Source organism: Parambassis ranga, chromosome 14 (genome assembly GCF_900634625.1).
Source record: "Parambassis ranga chromosome 14, fParRan2.1, whole genome shotgun sequence".
Taxonomy (NCBI): Eukaryota; Metazoa; Chordata; class Actinopteri; family Ambassidae; genus Parambassis; species Parambassis ranga.
Window position 1 is genome coordinate 21,142,943 of NC_041034.1, and position 18,735 is coordinate 21,161,677.

At 39.2% G+C, this 18,735-nt stretch overlaps 1 protein-coding gene across 2 annotated transcripts in view; it reads left to right on the forward strand.

Moving 5' to 3' along the window:
* ntm (neurotrimin) overlaps nucleotides 1-17,547 on the forward strand; it is a 422,721-nt gene extending 405,174 nt beyond the window's left edge. For both annotated transcript variants that reach the window (XM_028421300.1, XM_028421299.1), the window contains 5 exons: nucleotides 11,086-11,214; nucleotides 12,422-12,542; nucleotides 12,664-12,815; nucleotides 14,539-14,574; nucleotides 17,280-17,547. In XM_028421300.1, coding sequence (XP_028277101.1) covers nucleotides 11,086-11,214; nucleotides 12,422-12,542; nucleotides 12,664-12,815; nucleotides 14,539-14,574; nucleotides 17,280-17,380 — 539 coding nt within the window. In that variant the 3' untranslated portion in view covers nucleotides 17,381-17,547. The remainder of the gene's footprint in view (nucleotides 1-11,085; nucleotides 11,215-12,421; nucleotides 12,543-12,663; nucleotides 12,816-14,538; nucleotides 14,575-17,279) is intronic.
* Nucleotides 17,548-18,735: the final 1,188 nt, after the last annotated feature.

The window sequence follows — 18,735 nt, forward strand, 5'->3', positions numbered from 1 at the left end:
AGTGTATTCTCTAAAAGGATTGAAAGTGTTCACACAGACACACTGCATTTAGGCATCAGATTTTTTCCAAATGTATTAATTGTAATTGCCTTGTAAGATTAAAATTAATTAAAATACACATAAAAAATTAAAATACATTCTCATCCCAGTCCATTACATTTACTGTATTTAAGTATTTTTACTTTGCCGTCTATTTTATTTATTTATATATTTATTTTATTTCTATTTATTTAATTTTAATTCAATTTTGTATTTTTACTCTTATTTAAATACGTACTGGCTGCTTGTTGTGTTTTTTTGTTTTGTTTTTTTCATTTTGCACTACCTGCTCTATATGTCCTGACGATGAATAAAGTTTGACCTTTCGAAAACTTGAAAATTAAAAAAAAAAAATTACATAAAAGGCTACTTGAAGAAAAAAGTGGTCCTTTCCATTTCTGCTTGAGGGGGAAATAGAATCAAAATAATGCATAATAAGCTCAATTGTTAGCAGTCATTTTCACTCAGTGTTTTAGAATTACTGTCATGTAATACAAAACCAGGGTCTGGGTGAATACTTGATTCTCCCTCTGTGCAGCCGGCTAACAGAGCTTCCCATTTACTTACTATAAAGTCAGTCATGTGTCCACATTTTATTCATGTCCTTACCTTTTAGCTCCTTCTAAATGCAGAAGAAACTGCAGAGGAATTAAGCATATGTGGGAAGGAGAGTCACACACTACCAGGTCTGCATAGTACCAGGCGGGAAGTTGCTGTCTGCAGAGCACATTTACAGGAAAGCTTAGGGACATGCATGAACAGGGGAGTTCTGGACACAAATTATCCTCAAAAGAAACAGGAAGGAACAAGTCAGCAGGGAAATCCAGCTCACCAGAAGCAGACCTCTGAGATCATGAACTCTCACAAATCCATCTTGCCTTGCTCCCAGCTATGCACTTGCTGCCAATGCTACATCCAGTCCGGTCCTTTGAAGACATGTTAGACTTTTTTAGGTGTGCTTATGGGGACAACAAAAGGAAATGTCTATTTGGCTTTAATAAATACATTTTTACAAAACCAACATGCTAGCAAGCATGGTAACTGCATGCAGCTTGCTACCTTTCAGAAATTCCTGTTGGCTTGTTGTATTTCCTCAATTGTCGATGATGACTCTCAGTCATCCAGGTCATTTTTATTCAGAAGGCTGAAAGCAAAGCAACTAGACTTGTTGCCTTGCTTCAACCTTCTGAATAGTTTCTTTATTGCAATTCGTTCATTTGATTAGTTGATGTTGTGACTGACAGATGGTTCATCCAAATATGTGCCAAGTTTTAAACATCCACATGAATATGTGCAGAGAGCTGCATCATCTGGTGGCCTGAATATATAAAATGTACACACTATTGTTTTGATCTGGTTTCCTCTTTGTTTGTTTTTTTCATAGTGAGTTTACCAACATAGCAAAGGTCTTAAAACTGTGTGTGTGTGTGTTTGTGAGTTTTCGAGCAACACCAAACAGAGTGAAAATCCTTATGTAAAACAAGCCGTTTTTCAGAGGCAGCCTCATTCAGAGGCTCTCTTTATTCTGCGCTCATCTCGCCACTCTTCATGATCAAAATGGATACACTGAGTGGTTGCTTATGTTTATTTATCTGTTTAAAATCCATATCGGAGTAAGTCCATTGAAATTCATAGTGAAGATCTTTGTAATTCTTTTCTTTTTTTTATTTATTTGCATGCACCAACAAAACTACTATTCAGGGATGGTTTAGTGGGATGAAAATGTAAATAGGCTACCTTGAGAAGCTGTCATTTTGATTTTTCTCCTTCATGATAAAAGGTGATGATTCAGGGTTTCAGATTAGCTACCTTTTTCCTATCAGTTTTAACTCAAGTAAGGGAATCATAGTGAGAATATACAGACCACATAGTTGTCACACAAACTCAAGGAGCAGAGTGAAAAAAATGTCCCGGCCCTTACTTAAGTCCAAACTTCTTCAGTATCTCCCAGAGGCAGTTGCGACTATCCTCCAGCCCGGGGCCATTCAGTGTGGGCCCTGCTATTGAAAACACTCTAGAGTGTTAAAAAGAGTGAATTAAATAAATAAAGACCTGGCAGTGTGTGTGTGTGTGTGTGTGGGTGTGTGTGTGCATAAAGATTGATCATTTCATGTCGAGGCTGGTGCTCTAGCATACTCCTGACCCAGCTCCCCCTCACCTTTCATAGATAGATGGCTTTGGAGGGCTTGTGGTGGATCAGAAGTGATCCTTGGTATCTCCTGCAAGCCGCACAACCTGACTGCAAAGTTTGTCAGCGCAGGCCAGAGTGAAACATGCACATGATTGAATTTGGCCTAGAAGGAAAAAAAAAAGTTTCTCATATTTGCACAGCCCTGCTGCTTGGGAAACTTTAGAAGTTGAAGTTGAGAGAGCTGGTAGTAATGAAGTCAAGAAAAGTCACCCTGAAGGAATGCTTTTATCAATATTTTTTTAGTTAGTAACAGAAACACATATAAGTATTTTCCTCTCATTCATCCAGGTCATGTTCTGTCCAAGAGTTTAAATCAAGGCAACTGGACTAAAGGATTTATTTATTTATTTTTTGAACCTTCTTAAGTTCTGCTGAAAAAAATAAAAATAAAATTAAAGCTGCAAGCAGCAATGACGGGCCCTCGCAGCCCTTGCGGTCCACGGGAACAGCAGCCCGGGACCTCCCCTATCAGCCCACGACCTCTCTTCCACCGGTACCGGCACGAGCTGTGGTCTGCAGGGCAGAAGAGTGTAGGAAAACACACATATACAAAAGACAGGTCCTCCAGCCAGCAGGTGGCGCAGTGACTGTAGTGACTGCATGTCAATCTGTGCAGCGTCTGATGTTAAGCATGACTGTAGAGTTTCATCCACATAGGATGAAGTATGTGGGACATACAGCCAAAAATACATGTATTTCCTGTGAGTTGCCGAAGGGTCAACTTTGTGGCAGCGCCGCGGCCAGACCGTGTGACGAAGTGCTGCCATTTTGATAACTTTTGGTCCCTAATGCCTTAAGAGTAAGCAGACCAAGTTTCAGGTGGATTGTAGAAATCCTCTAGGAGGAGTTCGTAAAAGTGCGGGGAGTGAAAACTGCAAAATGGCGCAGTTATTTCAAAATGGCGGACTTCCTGTGCGTTTTAGAGGATACCTCCAAGAGACTTTTTTTCTTGTCTAGAGGTGATACATATGCGTCCCAATTTTTGTGTCTGTAGGTGTCTGGCAGATCTCATTCCAGGGGGTGCTGCTGAGCCATGTGGCCACGCCCACATGTGACGATGAGGTGATATGAAAAGGTGCACAGGGGCTGATGTCATGATAGAGTAAGAGGCAGGTAGGATGAACAAATCAAGAAACACAGAAGCTTTCTCTAGGGTGGCGAAGGGTCACCTTTGTGGCGATGCCCCGCCCACACGGTGTAACATCGAGCTGTGTTTTTGATAACTTTTGCTCAGCCATGTCTTCAGAACCAGGTGACAAAATCTCAGGTCCGTCAGAGTATTTCCCTAGGAGGAGTTCGTTCAACTACAAGGTGTGGAACATGGATAATCAGCCTGAACACAATTCATACCGCCAGTAGGTGGCACTATGAGAGTTTCTGGTCATTAGCATATCAATCTGTTCAGAATGACAGGCTCAGCATGCCTGATTTTTTTCATCCACATAGGATGAAGCATGTGGGAGATACAGCCACAAACACATCCATTTCGTGTGCGTTGGCGAAGGGTCAACTTCGTGGTGGCGCCACAGTCAGACCGTATGAGGAAGTGCTGCGTTTTTGATAACTTTTGGTCCCTGACCCCTTAAGGGCGAGTGCACCAATTTTCAGCCGTATCAAGCAATTCCACTAGGAGGAGTTCGCAAAGCTGCGGGGTGTGCAAATTGGAACAAGGCGTGTTTTTTTCAAAATGGCGGACTTCCTGTACATCGTGGCTTTTTTTCTTGTCATGAGGCGATACATCAGTGTACCGAGTCTGAAGTCTGTAGCACTTGCGGTGAATATTTTCACACTTTAGGGGGCGCTGCAGAGTCATGCAGCCACGCCCGCCAATAGCGACGGTGTCAAGTTGCGATTTTCTTCGGGGGACAATTTTGTGCCAAATTTGGTGAGTTTTTGAGCACGTTCAGGGGGTCAAAATCGCGATACCGGTGCCGGAACCAGAGTCACGCTTGCATTTCAATAGGGCTCTTGCACCATTCGGTGCTCGGGCCCTAATAAATAAATAAATAAAAGTCCTGTAGTCCATTTGCCTTGACTTAAACTTTTGTACAGTTTTATTTTGTTTCCTGTTTTTGTATATGTCAATTTCTTGAACACTTTAGTTAAATGTGCAATCATGAAGCAGTACCCGGAAAAGCGTTGGCAAGTTTAATCTGTTTCATCATTTTTATTCATCTTAAAGAAAATCAATAAAATTACATGGTTCATTACAGACAAAAAAGTGTTTGATGCGTGCATTTTTCTGTCATAAATTGAGATGTTTGCATGCACAAAATTCTGAATGAATAAATAAGAGCTATTTTTTTAGAAAATAAATATTTTTCAATTTCACTTCAATTCCAGCTTCAATGGGATTTCAGATGCATTATAATACAATATATGAGTGCAAAGTGCAAAGAAAACTGTTGTAAAGGTTCTTGACATCACATTTTAAACATATGTAGTGGTTGGATTACATTCACTGTATATAAATGAGTTTTACATGAAGTCTACATACAGGTGACTTAAGGATACATAATCCTCTGTACCTCTTTCATCCACATTTTATATAGCTAAAACTTTATGTTTTGCATAATAGACTTTTGTGTCCCTGTGTAAAAGCAGGGAGAAACATTCTCATGAACTTAGCCTAGATCAATGGAGGCTGTCCTGTTACAAAGGCTTATCAGTTGTTTCCAAGAACAAGAGATAGAATAGAGTGTATTGATGTTCTTCTGAAAAGCTCAAATGGCTGCTTCAGTCTCCTCTTAGTAAACAACCTCTTTACAGTCTGGGTCTGCTGCTTGTGCTGATGGACAGTAAGCATTATTAGCTTGTCATCATCATTATTGTTGTTTTTTTTTCTTCTTTCTCAAGACAGAGTTGTTTTGCCCCTGAACCACCTTTTCACCATGATTTATGCCTTACTTTACTCTATGCCTGTTTAATTATGTTCTCCCAACACACGCCTTTTTTAAATAACCCTTCAATTTGCTTGAAAATATATGATACTCACCTACATCTGCTGCACATAAACAGTGTTTTCATGTCGCCTTCTTATGCTGCATTGCTCTAAACTGGCTTTTTATCAGCCCTTTACATCTCCTAGCTTCCATGCTACCAGTACTCTCTGTGCTGACATATTCAGCCCAGTTACAGTAAAGCCGTTCTAATTAGCATGTTTTTTTCTGTTGTGTGTTGTCAGATAACTGAAACACTCTTTTTTCCAGCCAGCCTTCCACACTGAGTCCAATAAATGCACCTCCTGCATGCCCTGTCACTGTCTCTTACTCTTTCTCTCTCCTTTCTTTCGGAATATATACATGCCTACATCCTGCACTTAGCATTGCTGCTACCCTGAAGGGGTCTTTCTGTCCTCCCACCCTCTCTCCCTCTTCTCCTTATCATCACCCACACAGATATTCAATTGCACTCTGCTAAAACCATTGTTTGTCATAGTGCTCTGTTCTGGGAGACAAAGTGAATTAGCTAATTAGATGTGATATTGAAAGCCAGTGTTTGCATGTATGGCTATTAATAGATGTGAAAAAATCAAAAAGTGTCATGTTGGATAGATGTTTTGATGTTTTGATGTTTGATGTTTAGATGTTTTTGACTCACCTTTTGGAGGCAGCCCCCAGTCTATGTGTATAGTTCAGGACCTCATTGGGTGAATTTCTGTGAAACCCACACAACTAAAGCTGTTCATGTCCAAAAACTTATCCTTATTCCAGAGGTTCCCAAACTGGGGGGCGAGAGCAGAGCATTGGCAGGGGGGACGATGCAAGGCAAATGAGTAAGCCATCACTTCCACTAGGCACATAAGTGACACATTGTGACCACACTGCTTCTGCTGTAAAATTACCTGGATGGCTGAGAATCTTTGTCGACATGTGTCCAGATGTTTCACATATTGTGATAACAGCAACAAAGAATTATGCTGAAGCCTTTAGTCACACCTGTAGAGGAGCTGAGAGACAACCTGTGCTAGAAACACTAATACATGAACACATAACACATAAATGGGATATGTGAGACTCTAACAGTACATTTTTTAGTGTATCTGCAATTTACTGCAGGCCTTTACTCTATCAACTAATGAGATTAGTTAGCCACTGTTCATTTTGTTGGCGTGTGTGTGTGTATTTTGTAAATCACAGCCTTTTTACATACAGTCCACACTGCTACTATAGTAGATAGGACTGGGGTCCAAAAGGACCTTTTATTTGTCTTGGTAGGCTTAAAAAAGCCTGCAGGGTATATTGACAGGTCAAATCTGAACCGCACTGTCACAACAGATTATTTCTGCTGGCAAAGTGCTTCAATAGCAGTGAAGCTGCCGTGCTGCATCTGGGTAATACATAGGACCCGGAGGTACTGTATTTCTATGATTTTTTATTTTTTTTTCTCTACTCACCCTTTTTATGTTTGTTTCCTTCAAAGAGGATGACGCATCAAAGGAGGCCTGGCACATTAGGAAATTCCATATGCCAAAGGCTGATAATCAGTGGGAAAATAACTATATTTACCTCATACGGCAGGAGCATTACAGCGCCTTCTCTCTCCTTCTCGCACGTCTTTTAAATAAGTGATTGTCTCAGCTTTGTCACATTTCACTCCAACTATCACTCCCTCATGACAACACTTGGTAACAACATCTCCACTCCCACTCTCTCCTTGGTTATGTGTCTGTTTGCTTGATTTCTTTCTCTCCCCCTGTGCTTAGATTCATCAATTTAAATCCTACATTACAGAATCCCTGCTGCTCCCTTTTCTTAAATGCCTATATCCCTCAAGCATCTGCTCCCCTGCCTTTTTTATACATCCCCTCCTCCAAAGTTGTTCCCCTTGCCCTGCACACAAATATCTCTCTTTCCATTTTCTTCTTTGCCCTTGAGTTTGAGCCGGGCATTTCAGCGACATAGAAAAGGGTACATTATCTTCTACAGGCCCCTCCTGAGACTTCCTGGCTCTCTTTGCTTTCTTCTCCTGACCATGCAGTGTCTCCTGTGTGGCCTCCCCCCGATGCCCTGCCGTGTCACTTTGATGGCGATGCAGGACACCGTACTACCTTACTAATGACTCGGTCACAAACCCGGCAGTTCTTTTTAACAAAGACTCAGACATTAGAAAAGTAGTTGTAGAGGTGAGAAAATGTACTATGCCCCAGATAACAGTAGTGCTGAGCATTTGTGTTGTTTTGGGAACACATTTAAATTCTAAAATGCTATAATAATAAGTTTCTCAGTGCTATGTAGTGAAGCATCCCTTGTGCTCTCTCTTGTAAATATAATTAGGAGCTGTTTATAGTAATGCACTTACACATGTGGGAAACTGGCAGCAGACCAATTGAGAGAATTGTAATAAACAGTATGTATAAGTTTGAGTTTACTGTTCAAAAGATGACCTGCTGACCAAAACTGTACTAAAGATCTTCAGATTCATAAAAGGGTTGCAAACTCACTTTAAAAAGATGCTTTAAATATCCATCTGTTCACAGTTCCTCATAAATGTGAGCTGCAGCTCCCTGGCTGCATGTTGATGTGTCCTTTGGCAAGACACTTAACCCTAAGTTGCCCCCTGAAGATTGCACCACTGATGTTTAAATTTGTGTGTCCTTGTGTATGTGAAAGGGTAAATGTGAAGTAGTAGTTTGAGTACCTTTGAGAAGGTAGAAAGTGCTACAGACTATTTACCATTGACCATGCTGGGGGATGTCTTTGGAGCTAATAGAAGATGAGGAAATGTGAAGTTTACCTGTTGACATCTAAAAGTATTTGTATGCCTCCCTCATCCATGTCTCTACAAACACAGCTTCCACATCACTCCACAAACATCTTTCTAATATGTGTTGCAGTGTGGTCAGTAAAAGTAACACTCCGTCTTGTGTTCAGCATGATCAGCTTACTTTCAGTTGCCGTTGTTTGACGTACAAGGAGTAAACAAACAGAAACTCCCCAGAACCTGCCTGTGTCCAGCCTGTGTGGTTGGTTGTGCTTATAAGGATGAGCTCCTCCTGACACAACAATACACACATACAAAACACACAGCTATCTTTGTGAGAACATTCTTTGACATAAAGCATTCCCCTAGCCCCTTAGCTTAACCTTGACCATTACATCTAAGTCCCCCACCCTAACCCTAACCTTTAACACTAAAAATCTAAATCTAAAGTCTAAAATGTAGAGGACCAACCAAACTGTCCTCACTACAATAGTTTAAAAACTTAAATTGGTTCTCACAAAGATGTAGACACACAGCAGAGGGAGATGAAGAGGGAGATGAAGAGGGAGATGAAGAGGACAGACAAGCATCAGGAAACAATAGGAAATCACTTGTAATGAACTGAAATGTAATTAGTGCATTTATTTATTTTTTTTTAGATACTTTAATAATCCCAGAGGGTTGTTGTTTTTAAGGCTGCTGCCAAGCAGTGTCATACAATGACAGCTAGGCACACCACACCAGTGACTGCACTGGAGGCAGTGCAGGTAAAGTGTCTTGCCCAAGGACACACAACAATGACTAGGGAGGAGTTGGGATCAAACCACCAACAACACTGCTATACCACTGAGCCACTGCTGCCCAGTTTGCCCAACCATATTAAAAAGGTAAATATGTTTATCTCTCTCCACTGCCTTACATCATGCAGTGCTGATAATTAGTTTAGGCTTTTCAAAACAACAATAACATGTTTTTTCCTTTTGTAATGATTATAATGTGAGCAGCATGCTACTGTCAACAAGAATACTGTTATAACCTACAACCAGCCAAGCTATAGTGTCTCATAAACATCCAGAAAGGCAGCATGTTTTACAAAGATGAGAAAAACACACACTTAAACATAAGCAAAACAATGGCAGCACAAAGTGTAAATCACAATCACAAGTCTTAAATGTATGAATGTGTAATGGAAAAAGTGGAGGAACAGGAGACCAGATGTCCATCAGAGTAATAAAGTAACTGAATCTATCAGCTTGTATAGCAGTGATATTCGACATTAGATGGGGCCTTCTTGTTGTTAAGTGTCAGCTCATTGTAACCATGTTATATGATGGCTAAACACATCCAAACAGTTGAGTTCTGGAGAAGGGTTATTACTGCCACCAGCTGTGTATCCATCATTTATGAATTTTAATTGGTCTGTTGTTAATTTCAAAGCCTCACATATATTCTTTTGGGAGTCTTTGCAATTGATCTCTTCTGAAAAAATACAATGAAACAACTCAAGATGTGAGTGTTTACTAGATTTTAATGGTTTTGAGAAAGGATGTCATAAATTTCTTCATACACATAGGCACTCATACACACATATTTTTGGTGGCTGATAAATAATGGAACAACTAACATAACTACAATCATAAACTGCAGACTGCAAAAAATCCTCTCTAATCAATGACACAGAAGTGTGGAACCCATGGACATGACTAAATCCTGAGTATCCTCCCTTTGTTAGGCCTTTACTGCAGCAGTGGTTTGTGGCTCTTCTGCCTTCAGATAACAGCATGTTAGTCTGAGATCAAACTGACTTGGCCAAGGAATTTATCTGAGAAATGACTTCTATGAATATTATCTACATTGTTACCATGATGTTATCCTGCTGTTGTAGAAACACGCTCTAAACAACAATTACTGCAAAGCACATAATGTTGGTATAAATAGCAGTCTTTTACATCTTCACTGTCATTTTATTTCTCTTTTTTCTATCTATGAATGTATTTTCAAGACCATTAACTATGAGAAAACATGGAGTCCATGTGTCAATCTGTAGGACAGCTTCAGAAGCTACCTGCCAGAAAGTTGACGCTTGATAGAACATGCGTCAGCTGGCAGCCTCATCTTGATTATCGGTCCTCTGAGGGTTTACAGTGTGCTTTTAACTGACACTGTGGTCTCTATCGGTGGATTGCAGCTTTGAGAGAAAAGGCAAGCAGGAGCGGAACCAGCTCAACTACACGGTCCCTCCTGATACCCCACGTCAGGTGATCATTATGTCAGCAAGGACTGCCCCCCCTTCCATAGCATTGCCCAAACCCAGCAAAGTGAATCCATGTGCAATTTGTTACTGTCATTTTCTAACATCTTGGGAGGAGGCTCGAAGTCAATTATGTCTTTTGTTCTGTATGTTGAGTGCTGTATTAAGTGTCTCTGTCAAGCGTATTAAATTGATACAAGACACCCCCCCCCCCACACACACACACACACACACACACACACACACACACACACACACACACCCACCACCACCACCTGTTCATACTATCATATCTCAGTCCTGGTGTGCTCGCAGGCTTGGAAGATACAGAAAAAAGAGCAAATTATGAAAGTTCTGACAGACATGTGATAAAGAGTGGGGTGCTGAACAAAGCCTCTAATCACCAAGTGTTTGTAACACCCTCTGAAAATGAGAAGCAGTCTTTGTAAGCACCAAAAGAGACAATGGAGAAGACAGAATCAGGCGCGTGTCATGATATTTACCAGTGTAAGTTTTGATATGTGTAGCTGTGTGAATTTCTACCTGTCATACCAAATCCGGCTGCCACAAGCATTAGCAGGATCTGTCTCTGCTCCTGCTGCTCAACTTAGATCTATGCTTCCTGTGTTGGAGTTGCAGCAGCTGAACTAAAATTATCCTTTTTTCTTTCTTTCTTTCTTTCTTTCTTTTTACACTCGAAACGACAAACTAGAAGAATTCTGACTGCAGAAACTACCTGTGAGCTAGCTCAGATAATGAACTGCTTCCTGTATGACAAGAGGCCATGCAGGGACACACAGTGTGTGAATAGTGTGAATATACCAAATGAGGCCACAGCTGTTGACTCATCACATTAATTCTAAATGACCCTCTTTGTGTGTGTGTGTGTGATTTTTCACAGGGGACTTGGCATCAGATGACGAGTACCTTGATATTCCATCTATCTCCAGACAGAGAGCGGGGACCTACGAATGCACAGCTGTCAATGACATTGACACAGATGTGCAGACTGTAGACATCACCGTCAACTGTGAGTTAAATCCTGACATGCCTTATGAATCATCCTGTTTTATATTTTGATGATTCTTTGGATATTTCAACTTATTTTAAGAGGAGCATGAGGTCAATATTTCAGTCCTTGAAAATAGAATGTGTGTGCTTTATTTTCTATGTGTTAGTGGGGGCAGGACTCGTTGCCATGGTTGCCGAAAATGGCGACTACAGAAAGAAGAGCTTTTCCTTATAAAGTGGGTTAAATGTTATAAATGAGTGTGTTTTAAGACAAACCATGCTCCTTACCCGCTCCCTCACCCTGCTTTTAAATGACTAACCTTATCCATACATCTATGCTGAACTTGCTTGTCCTGTACAGGGTCACAGGGCCAATCCCAGCCTATTCAGGTACACTCTGGATAGATCACCAGTCTATGGCAGGGCTATAGAAACAGACAAGCATTCACACTCAGACCTACAGCCAATTCAGAGTCCCCGATCAACATGTCTATGTCTTTAGTATACAGTATGTGAAGAAGCCGAGTGATCCATTCATTTGTTCCATTTTGGCCATCCAGCATAAACATAACAGATCCATGTTGGATCTGGGTTTGTAGTATTGACAAAACAAAGAAAAACTTGCTGACTTCAGTTTCTAAGGAGTTTTTATTGATTTTCCTGTTTTATTGAATATTTTAAATTTTAATGGACTTCAGGGAATGTGAGATCTTGCAGCAGTTAATGAATTCTTTACTTCTTTAAAATCCAAGTGTTATCTGTGGGTTTGTTTTTCACCCCTTTAGCACACAGAGCCACAGTAACTGAATGCTATTATTTGCAATTTTTTATTTTATTTTTTGTCGTAAAAACAGAGTGTTACTGTTCAATAGAGTCCATATACTCGTGCATGCACTCCAGAGGGTTTAGCATTTTACTTAAGGTGTGCTTCTGGCAGGTGTTCTTGCAGAGGTAGTGAAGGGTTAACATCTGTTTAATAATGGAGAAAGATAATGTATCATTAAACCTGCACAGTTAATTCCCCTTCCACCATGCAGTTTTACTGGTGTAATAAATGTTGTACAGAATTTGACTTCATAATTCCAGATCACTTTTATTTGTGCTGGAGATCACAGCTAAATGGAAAAGGGGAAGAAATCTCCTAACCTCTTTTCTAATGTGCTTGACTTGCGCTGCCTTGTAGTCCTGAACACAGTGCTCCTGTGTGTGTTGCTGCCTGCTTGTAGATGCTCCAACTGTGTCAGAGGGCAGAGACGTCGGAGTGACTCTGGGCCAGAGAGGAGTGCTGGAGTGTGAGGCTGACGCAGTGCCCGAGGCGGACTTTGAGTGGTATAAAGATGACAGGAGGTAGTGGGTTTTTACATTTTTGCATTTTAAGCAGCTGTATCGAAGATATTGTGTGTGATCAGTTATAGGTTCTCTGCCCGTCACAAAGGTTTTTGTGATTCTAATTGTTGTATTCATTCAGGATCTTCAATGGCTTTGATGGCATGGAGATCATCAACACTGGATCACTATCGAAGCTGACGTTCTTTAATGTGTCTGACGGGGATTACGGTAACTACACGTGCGTCGCTACCAACAAATTGGGAAATTCAAACACAAGCTTCCTCCTGTATGGTGAGTACATTTACTGCATAAAGTAAAGATCTGTTTGATTCTGCTAATACTTATGCATCATTCAAACATACTGTATTGATATTTTAAGTTATTTCATTATTATTATTTGAAGTTTTATCTATCCATATTATCAGCTAATAACTACTGTTTTGAATGTGGTTTCCTGAAATGTTCAAAAAGTTCATGCTTTTTGGCTTCCTCTGTTATTGCTTCATTCCAAATTGAGTGAAAGTGTAATCACAAAATTCATATTTGGACTTTTGACAGTTAAACTGTTATTTCTATTTTATCAAAATCTGGTTTTGTACTGTGTTTTGGAATCACTGCTAGACAGCAGCATTAAAATGATTAGCTGTGTCTTCAAATTCAGTGGCTGCATCATTGATTAGTGGAGGTGCCCCCTTAGCAGACTACAGACATGACCTACAGGGATAGAAAATGTGTCCATGAAAATGTGCCCATGCAGGGGGTGGGAGGGGATTATCCATCACTCACCTTTTATGCAACAAAGTTGCTGCCTTCCATTTCAGTGTTTTACATTATGTCATTCTGACACATGTGCAGTTAGAATTAGCACAGTTGTCACTTATAGAGAACTTATCAATGGAGTCCAAAACCATGTTTGTAACAGGATGTTAACATGTTTATATCTGCTGTTAGGTTGGACATTTTAACATTGGAGTCTATGGGGATTGACTTGCTTTTGAAGCAAGCCACCTAGAGGCTGCAGGGTGAACTGCAATTTTTACCACTTCTACAGAGCGCAGAGGGTGCTAAAATATAATAATGATGCTTTGGTGTTGTTAGGCTATGGCAAAATTGCAAGCTTTATTATTCTTATATTACTATGTCTGATTCATTTTGATTTGCAATTCTTCAGCCCAGTAGTCTAAATGTAACATGAAAGAGGATCTGGCATTTTATTAGTTGTGATTAGCAAGTTGTGGTCATTTTCAACCCTGGTGGTTTAAGGTTAAAAATGTGCTCTGTCTTTTATAGGATTTAGTTATCACAATGCAACTCTCCTGTTTCCTAGCAACCTGCAGTGAATACTAATAAAAAAGTTTATTCTTTGGAATATAATAATATATATTTGGAATTCTTTAAAAAAAAACACAATATGCAATAAAACTTGAAATGTGTTGAAGTGAAAGATCTGTACACCTGCTGATGATCAATTCATCAAGGACTGATCATCAGCAGCACTTGCTGCAGCTCACACAATTAAATCCTATGAAGCAGTAAGTATTGAACAGGTTTTTTTTTTCATTTTTCTAAATACATAGGTGCTCAGTGAAAGTAAAATTGCTGTTTGTCTGATACTAAGACTCATTACAATGACATGATTTTTATCATGTTTTTAATGGGAATCATAGAATTAAAAGAGGGGGTACAAACTTAAACATGACTGTAGACCATTAGACTGTAAATGTACTTCCAAGCTAAAGCCATATCACCAAAAGATTAACTAAAACACTTGAGTGGTTATGAGCACCCAATGATGTGAAGATCAAAAAAGCGTAGCTTTAAAGTTGACTTTGTGACCCTTCCTGTACTTGAAAACAGGTTGTTGGTATTCTCCAGTATCAAACTATGCAGCCAACATAATGTGAAAAACCCATCCAGCAGCCTACTTTTCATGCTTTCTACAAGTGTTGTCAATGATGTGCTGCTATTCTGTTTCCGACATGTTGCTCTGTTCCATTTGTTCCCTCTGCTGTAGTGGTAATTGAACCCACTAGCTCAACGCTATTGCAAGGTTAGTATTCTGCACCAGTATGCACTTCAGCCGTCATGGATGGGAAGTGTTTCGCTGCATGCTGGTACATGTCAAACATTGCCATTTTCACAAACCAGCTGCATTGTCATGGTTACACAGAAAGTCTCTCTGCTGTACGTGACAAAGTCTTCTCAAAATCTGTTGTCTTTATGATTTGATCTGTTGGAGCAGAGTCTTTGAAGAAGAAACAATTGTTGTAATTTTTCTTTTTTGTGAAAATGGACAATGAAGCTTCTGTTTGTTAATTGTGTTTCATTTTTTTTCTTTATAACCCTAACCGCTTCTCTGTGATGTTGGCTTCACATTTTGATTTTTGCATGCTTTTTCCACCAATGTAAGTATTCATCATCTTTCATTCATTTGTGTTTATGTGCTCCTTTGTAGCTCTAGTATCCCACTGACTGAAATAATAATAAAATAATAAAAATATTCCAAAGTTTGTGAACCCTGTAGACCCAAAATATGACCCAAAACATCAGCTGAACTTCACACTTCTAAAGTCCTAAAATTAAATAACGAGCAAGGTGGTGGATTCTTTAACATTAACATTAGAATTAACATCTTCACATTGGTAAGAGTGGCCTTTAGCTGCTTAGGCCCCATTGACACTGGAGAAAGTCAATCCAGCTAGAGCAGGAATGAATCCGGATAGGCTTTAAACTGGATACGTTCAGTCCGCGCTCAATCCAGCTTAACCCGGCTTGTTTGTTGTCCTCCAAACAGGTGGCCCTGTCACAAATAAACTCTGTAAGCTGTTGTAGTTCGACAGTTGTTTACATACAGCTTTCGTACGCGACCCGGATACTGTCCCCGTGAACCGAGGTATCATGTCACTAGCGGGACTCTGAGCCAGATGTAAGCCAATCTGGCTAGATCCATCCCCGAGAGGTGGATTGAAATCAATCCAGATATATCCAGATTTGCGTTGTTCAGACTCAGAAAAAAACTGGATATATCCAGATACGGCCCGAATCCCGCTCTAGCTGGATTGATTTCCCCAGTGTGAATGGAGTCTTAGAGGTTAACCTGGGTTCCCTTGTAACCTCACAGTCTATTACATCACTCGTTGTGTTGTCTTTTTGTTGAATTATGTAGTCTAAATACAATTCACATATATGTAATATTGGATCATTTAACCAGGTTCCACTTCCAAGACTTGTGTGAAAATCTGTTTTGAGCCATATTTATGCAGAAAAGAGAATTCTAAAGAACTTCCTAGCATTTTTGTATTTCTTATCTGCCACTGTAGATTTATTTTGGAAGCCCAGAGATAAACACCTCACTGACCTTGTTATTTATTGTGTCCTCCTTGTGACTGCCAGTTGCAGCATCTTGTAAGCAGACCCACTCTATTAACACAACAGAATTTTATTAATGGCTTTGATTTTTGACTGTGAGTGAACGTCATTATTCTAATTAGCCATATGCAGGATTAGGGATAATCCACTGTAGCAGGGTAATTGGATAGATGCCCCAAAGGAAACTGCAGTGAAGTCATGGAAATCCAGGGGAAAAGAGTAGCCATTGTGTTGCAAGCTTCAAAGGAAAAAGTTAGAAATTGTCCTCAATTCTCACACAATGCCTTCATTTAAAAAAGAACATGGCCCATCCCTGAAAAGAGGAGTGATTATGAAAATGTTACAAATTTCTGTTCATTAAATTCATCATAAAATATTGGTGCATTTAAGCAGGGGGCTTCTAATTTAGGATACATTCTTATTTAGTAAAATAACAGGTTGACATGTTGTATGTCAGTGTATGTCTGATTGTAGTGTAGTCAGACCTGGAAAAATATTGACAAAACATCAGAGAGATTAGCATAAATCTACAAAAAAGACCCCACTTAAATCTCACGTCAGGTCACAGCATATTTTCAAACCACTCCTTTTAAGATAAGAAACAAACATAGTCCTTGCTGAAGAAGAAAAAAACACAATGACCTTCCTCTGTGGATGGTTTACTTTTAATTCATTTAAACCTTAGTGTAGCATTTGTTGCAGCAGATGATGACATCACAGTTAAAAGATCTGCAGAAGCTGTTAGCTGTTGCTATAGTTGTATTCAGTGATATAATGTCTACTGTATTTTCCATCATCATCCTTTAACAAAATGTGTATTCTATAAGTCTATGAGGGCCTTGGATGGAACCCTGAGGTCCTCTGCAGCGTTTGCTGTTGATTTGCTGTTGCTGATGTTTTGAATAACATCACCTAACAATCACTTTTTTAATTACAATGCTTCCTGACTCTTGCTGTGCTTGTTATCATCTGCTCAGAAATTACTAATATCACTAAGTTGTTGTGTTAAATATAATTTGTGGAGAAAGATAATTGAATGTTAATTGCATCAGCTTGTCTTGTGCCATGGTTCAAGACCACAATTTACATGAATGCTGTAGAATATTTCTATTATTTCTGTGCATTACGTGGTGTCAATTTATTCATTCAATGTGGCAAATAAGTGAGGTGTAGCCTCTGGTAGAAAGGCTTGCCTAATCCACACACAGTCACAGTGGTCGAGCAACAGACCAATAAAGTGATAGAACAAGAGAACCACAAGGAAAATTATGTTTATATCATTAGCATTGATAAAACCATACATTTTACACCCATTATAAAACAATTTTTGCAAGATGAAAACAAGCAATCAAAGGTAATACTGTGTTTTTTTTCCCTCCTTGTCAGGGCCGCGAGCAGTTCAGGATGGCAGCGGCGGCGCGATGGGAGTGCACTCACACACCAGTCTCCTCTTCATAGTGTTCCTGCCCTTCCTGCTCAGATTTTGAAAAGGAATGGATTTGAACACGAGTGTTTTGTGTGTCTGTGTGAGAGTACGCGCGTGCGTGTGTGAACCCCCCCCCCTTTTTTTTTCTCCTCAACCGGATCCATCAGAACTGATGCACAGGGAGTGCATGAGGTATATTTATGATGTATTGATGTTGACTCACTTAATAAGTACACAATTTGTTTCTGTTGGTTTCTTTTTTAAATTTAAAGTATGTAACAAAAGTTTTACCTTTTAATTGAATATTTTTTTCTCTAAATTATATAATTCTGGATTAATTTTTATATATGTTCCAAAACAAAAAAAAAGTTATTTGAAAAAGTGGTATTCAGATGGATTTATCTTAATTTCTAACCACATTGCATATCCATGTTAATGCAGGAAAAAAGACAAATTTACAGTGTGAGGTGAGGTGAATGTTAAATACCTCAAAGTCAAACTCAGACAGTGAAGCAGAAGAAGAATTTAGGTTACCCCGAGGCTGAAAGCCTGGCATTATCATATTTTACTGTATAATAATTCTGGTTGTTGAAATTGTTTTTGACCTTCGAGTATTTTTGTTCTCAGCATTCTAGTGATATTTGCAGTTGTGTTATGCTAATCGTTTTAATTTTATTTTTCCAATTATGTTAGTTCTAATTATTTTTTGAGAAGGGAAAATACAAAGTTGTAATTATTTAGGACAAATATCCTAGTTTTTATGTCTTTGTTGTTCTTTTTGTTTTTCTTTACCAGATGTATACAACAATGGTGTCAAGAATAATTATGTTAGAATTAAGTAGTTAGAAATGGAGGGAGCATCTTTTCCACTCGAATGGAGTCTTAAGTAATGCAATTTTATTATTATTAATTGTTTTTGTGAGTATCATATGCCATTATACACACAACACAGTTGTTTGAGAAAATGTTCCTGTTCATGTTCCAAACCAGCACTGGAGGCTTAGAGACCAATCAGTAACAACAAAATAAAAGACTTTTTGCATGTACTTACAAATAACCCAAAGACTTGAGCAGCACCATACTTCATACAGTTTCTGTCTTTCTGTCTCTTTGTTTTTGTCCCAACACCAAATGAAACACACTTTTTGATAAGTAGAAGGTGAAAATGTTGTGCATTGTAAATGGAAAATCATCTAAATTTAGACATCTACAGTGAGAAAAAGAAAAAGAGTTGCAGTACTTATTGTATAGCATCCCAGCCAATTGCAATAACAGAAATTGATAAGAGAACTGAGCAAATCAGTTTTTATAACTTTTAAGACAAAAAAATCATATCTTTGTGTTTTATAATGGACAAAAATCGTAGACTGAAATCCTTTGACTTTATTGTGTGTGAGTGTGAGGATTTTATGCAAC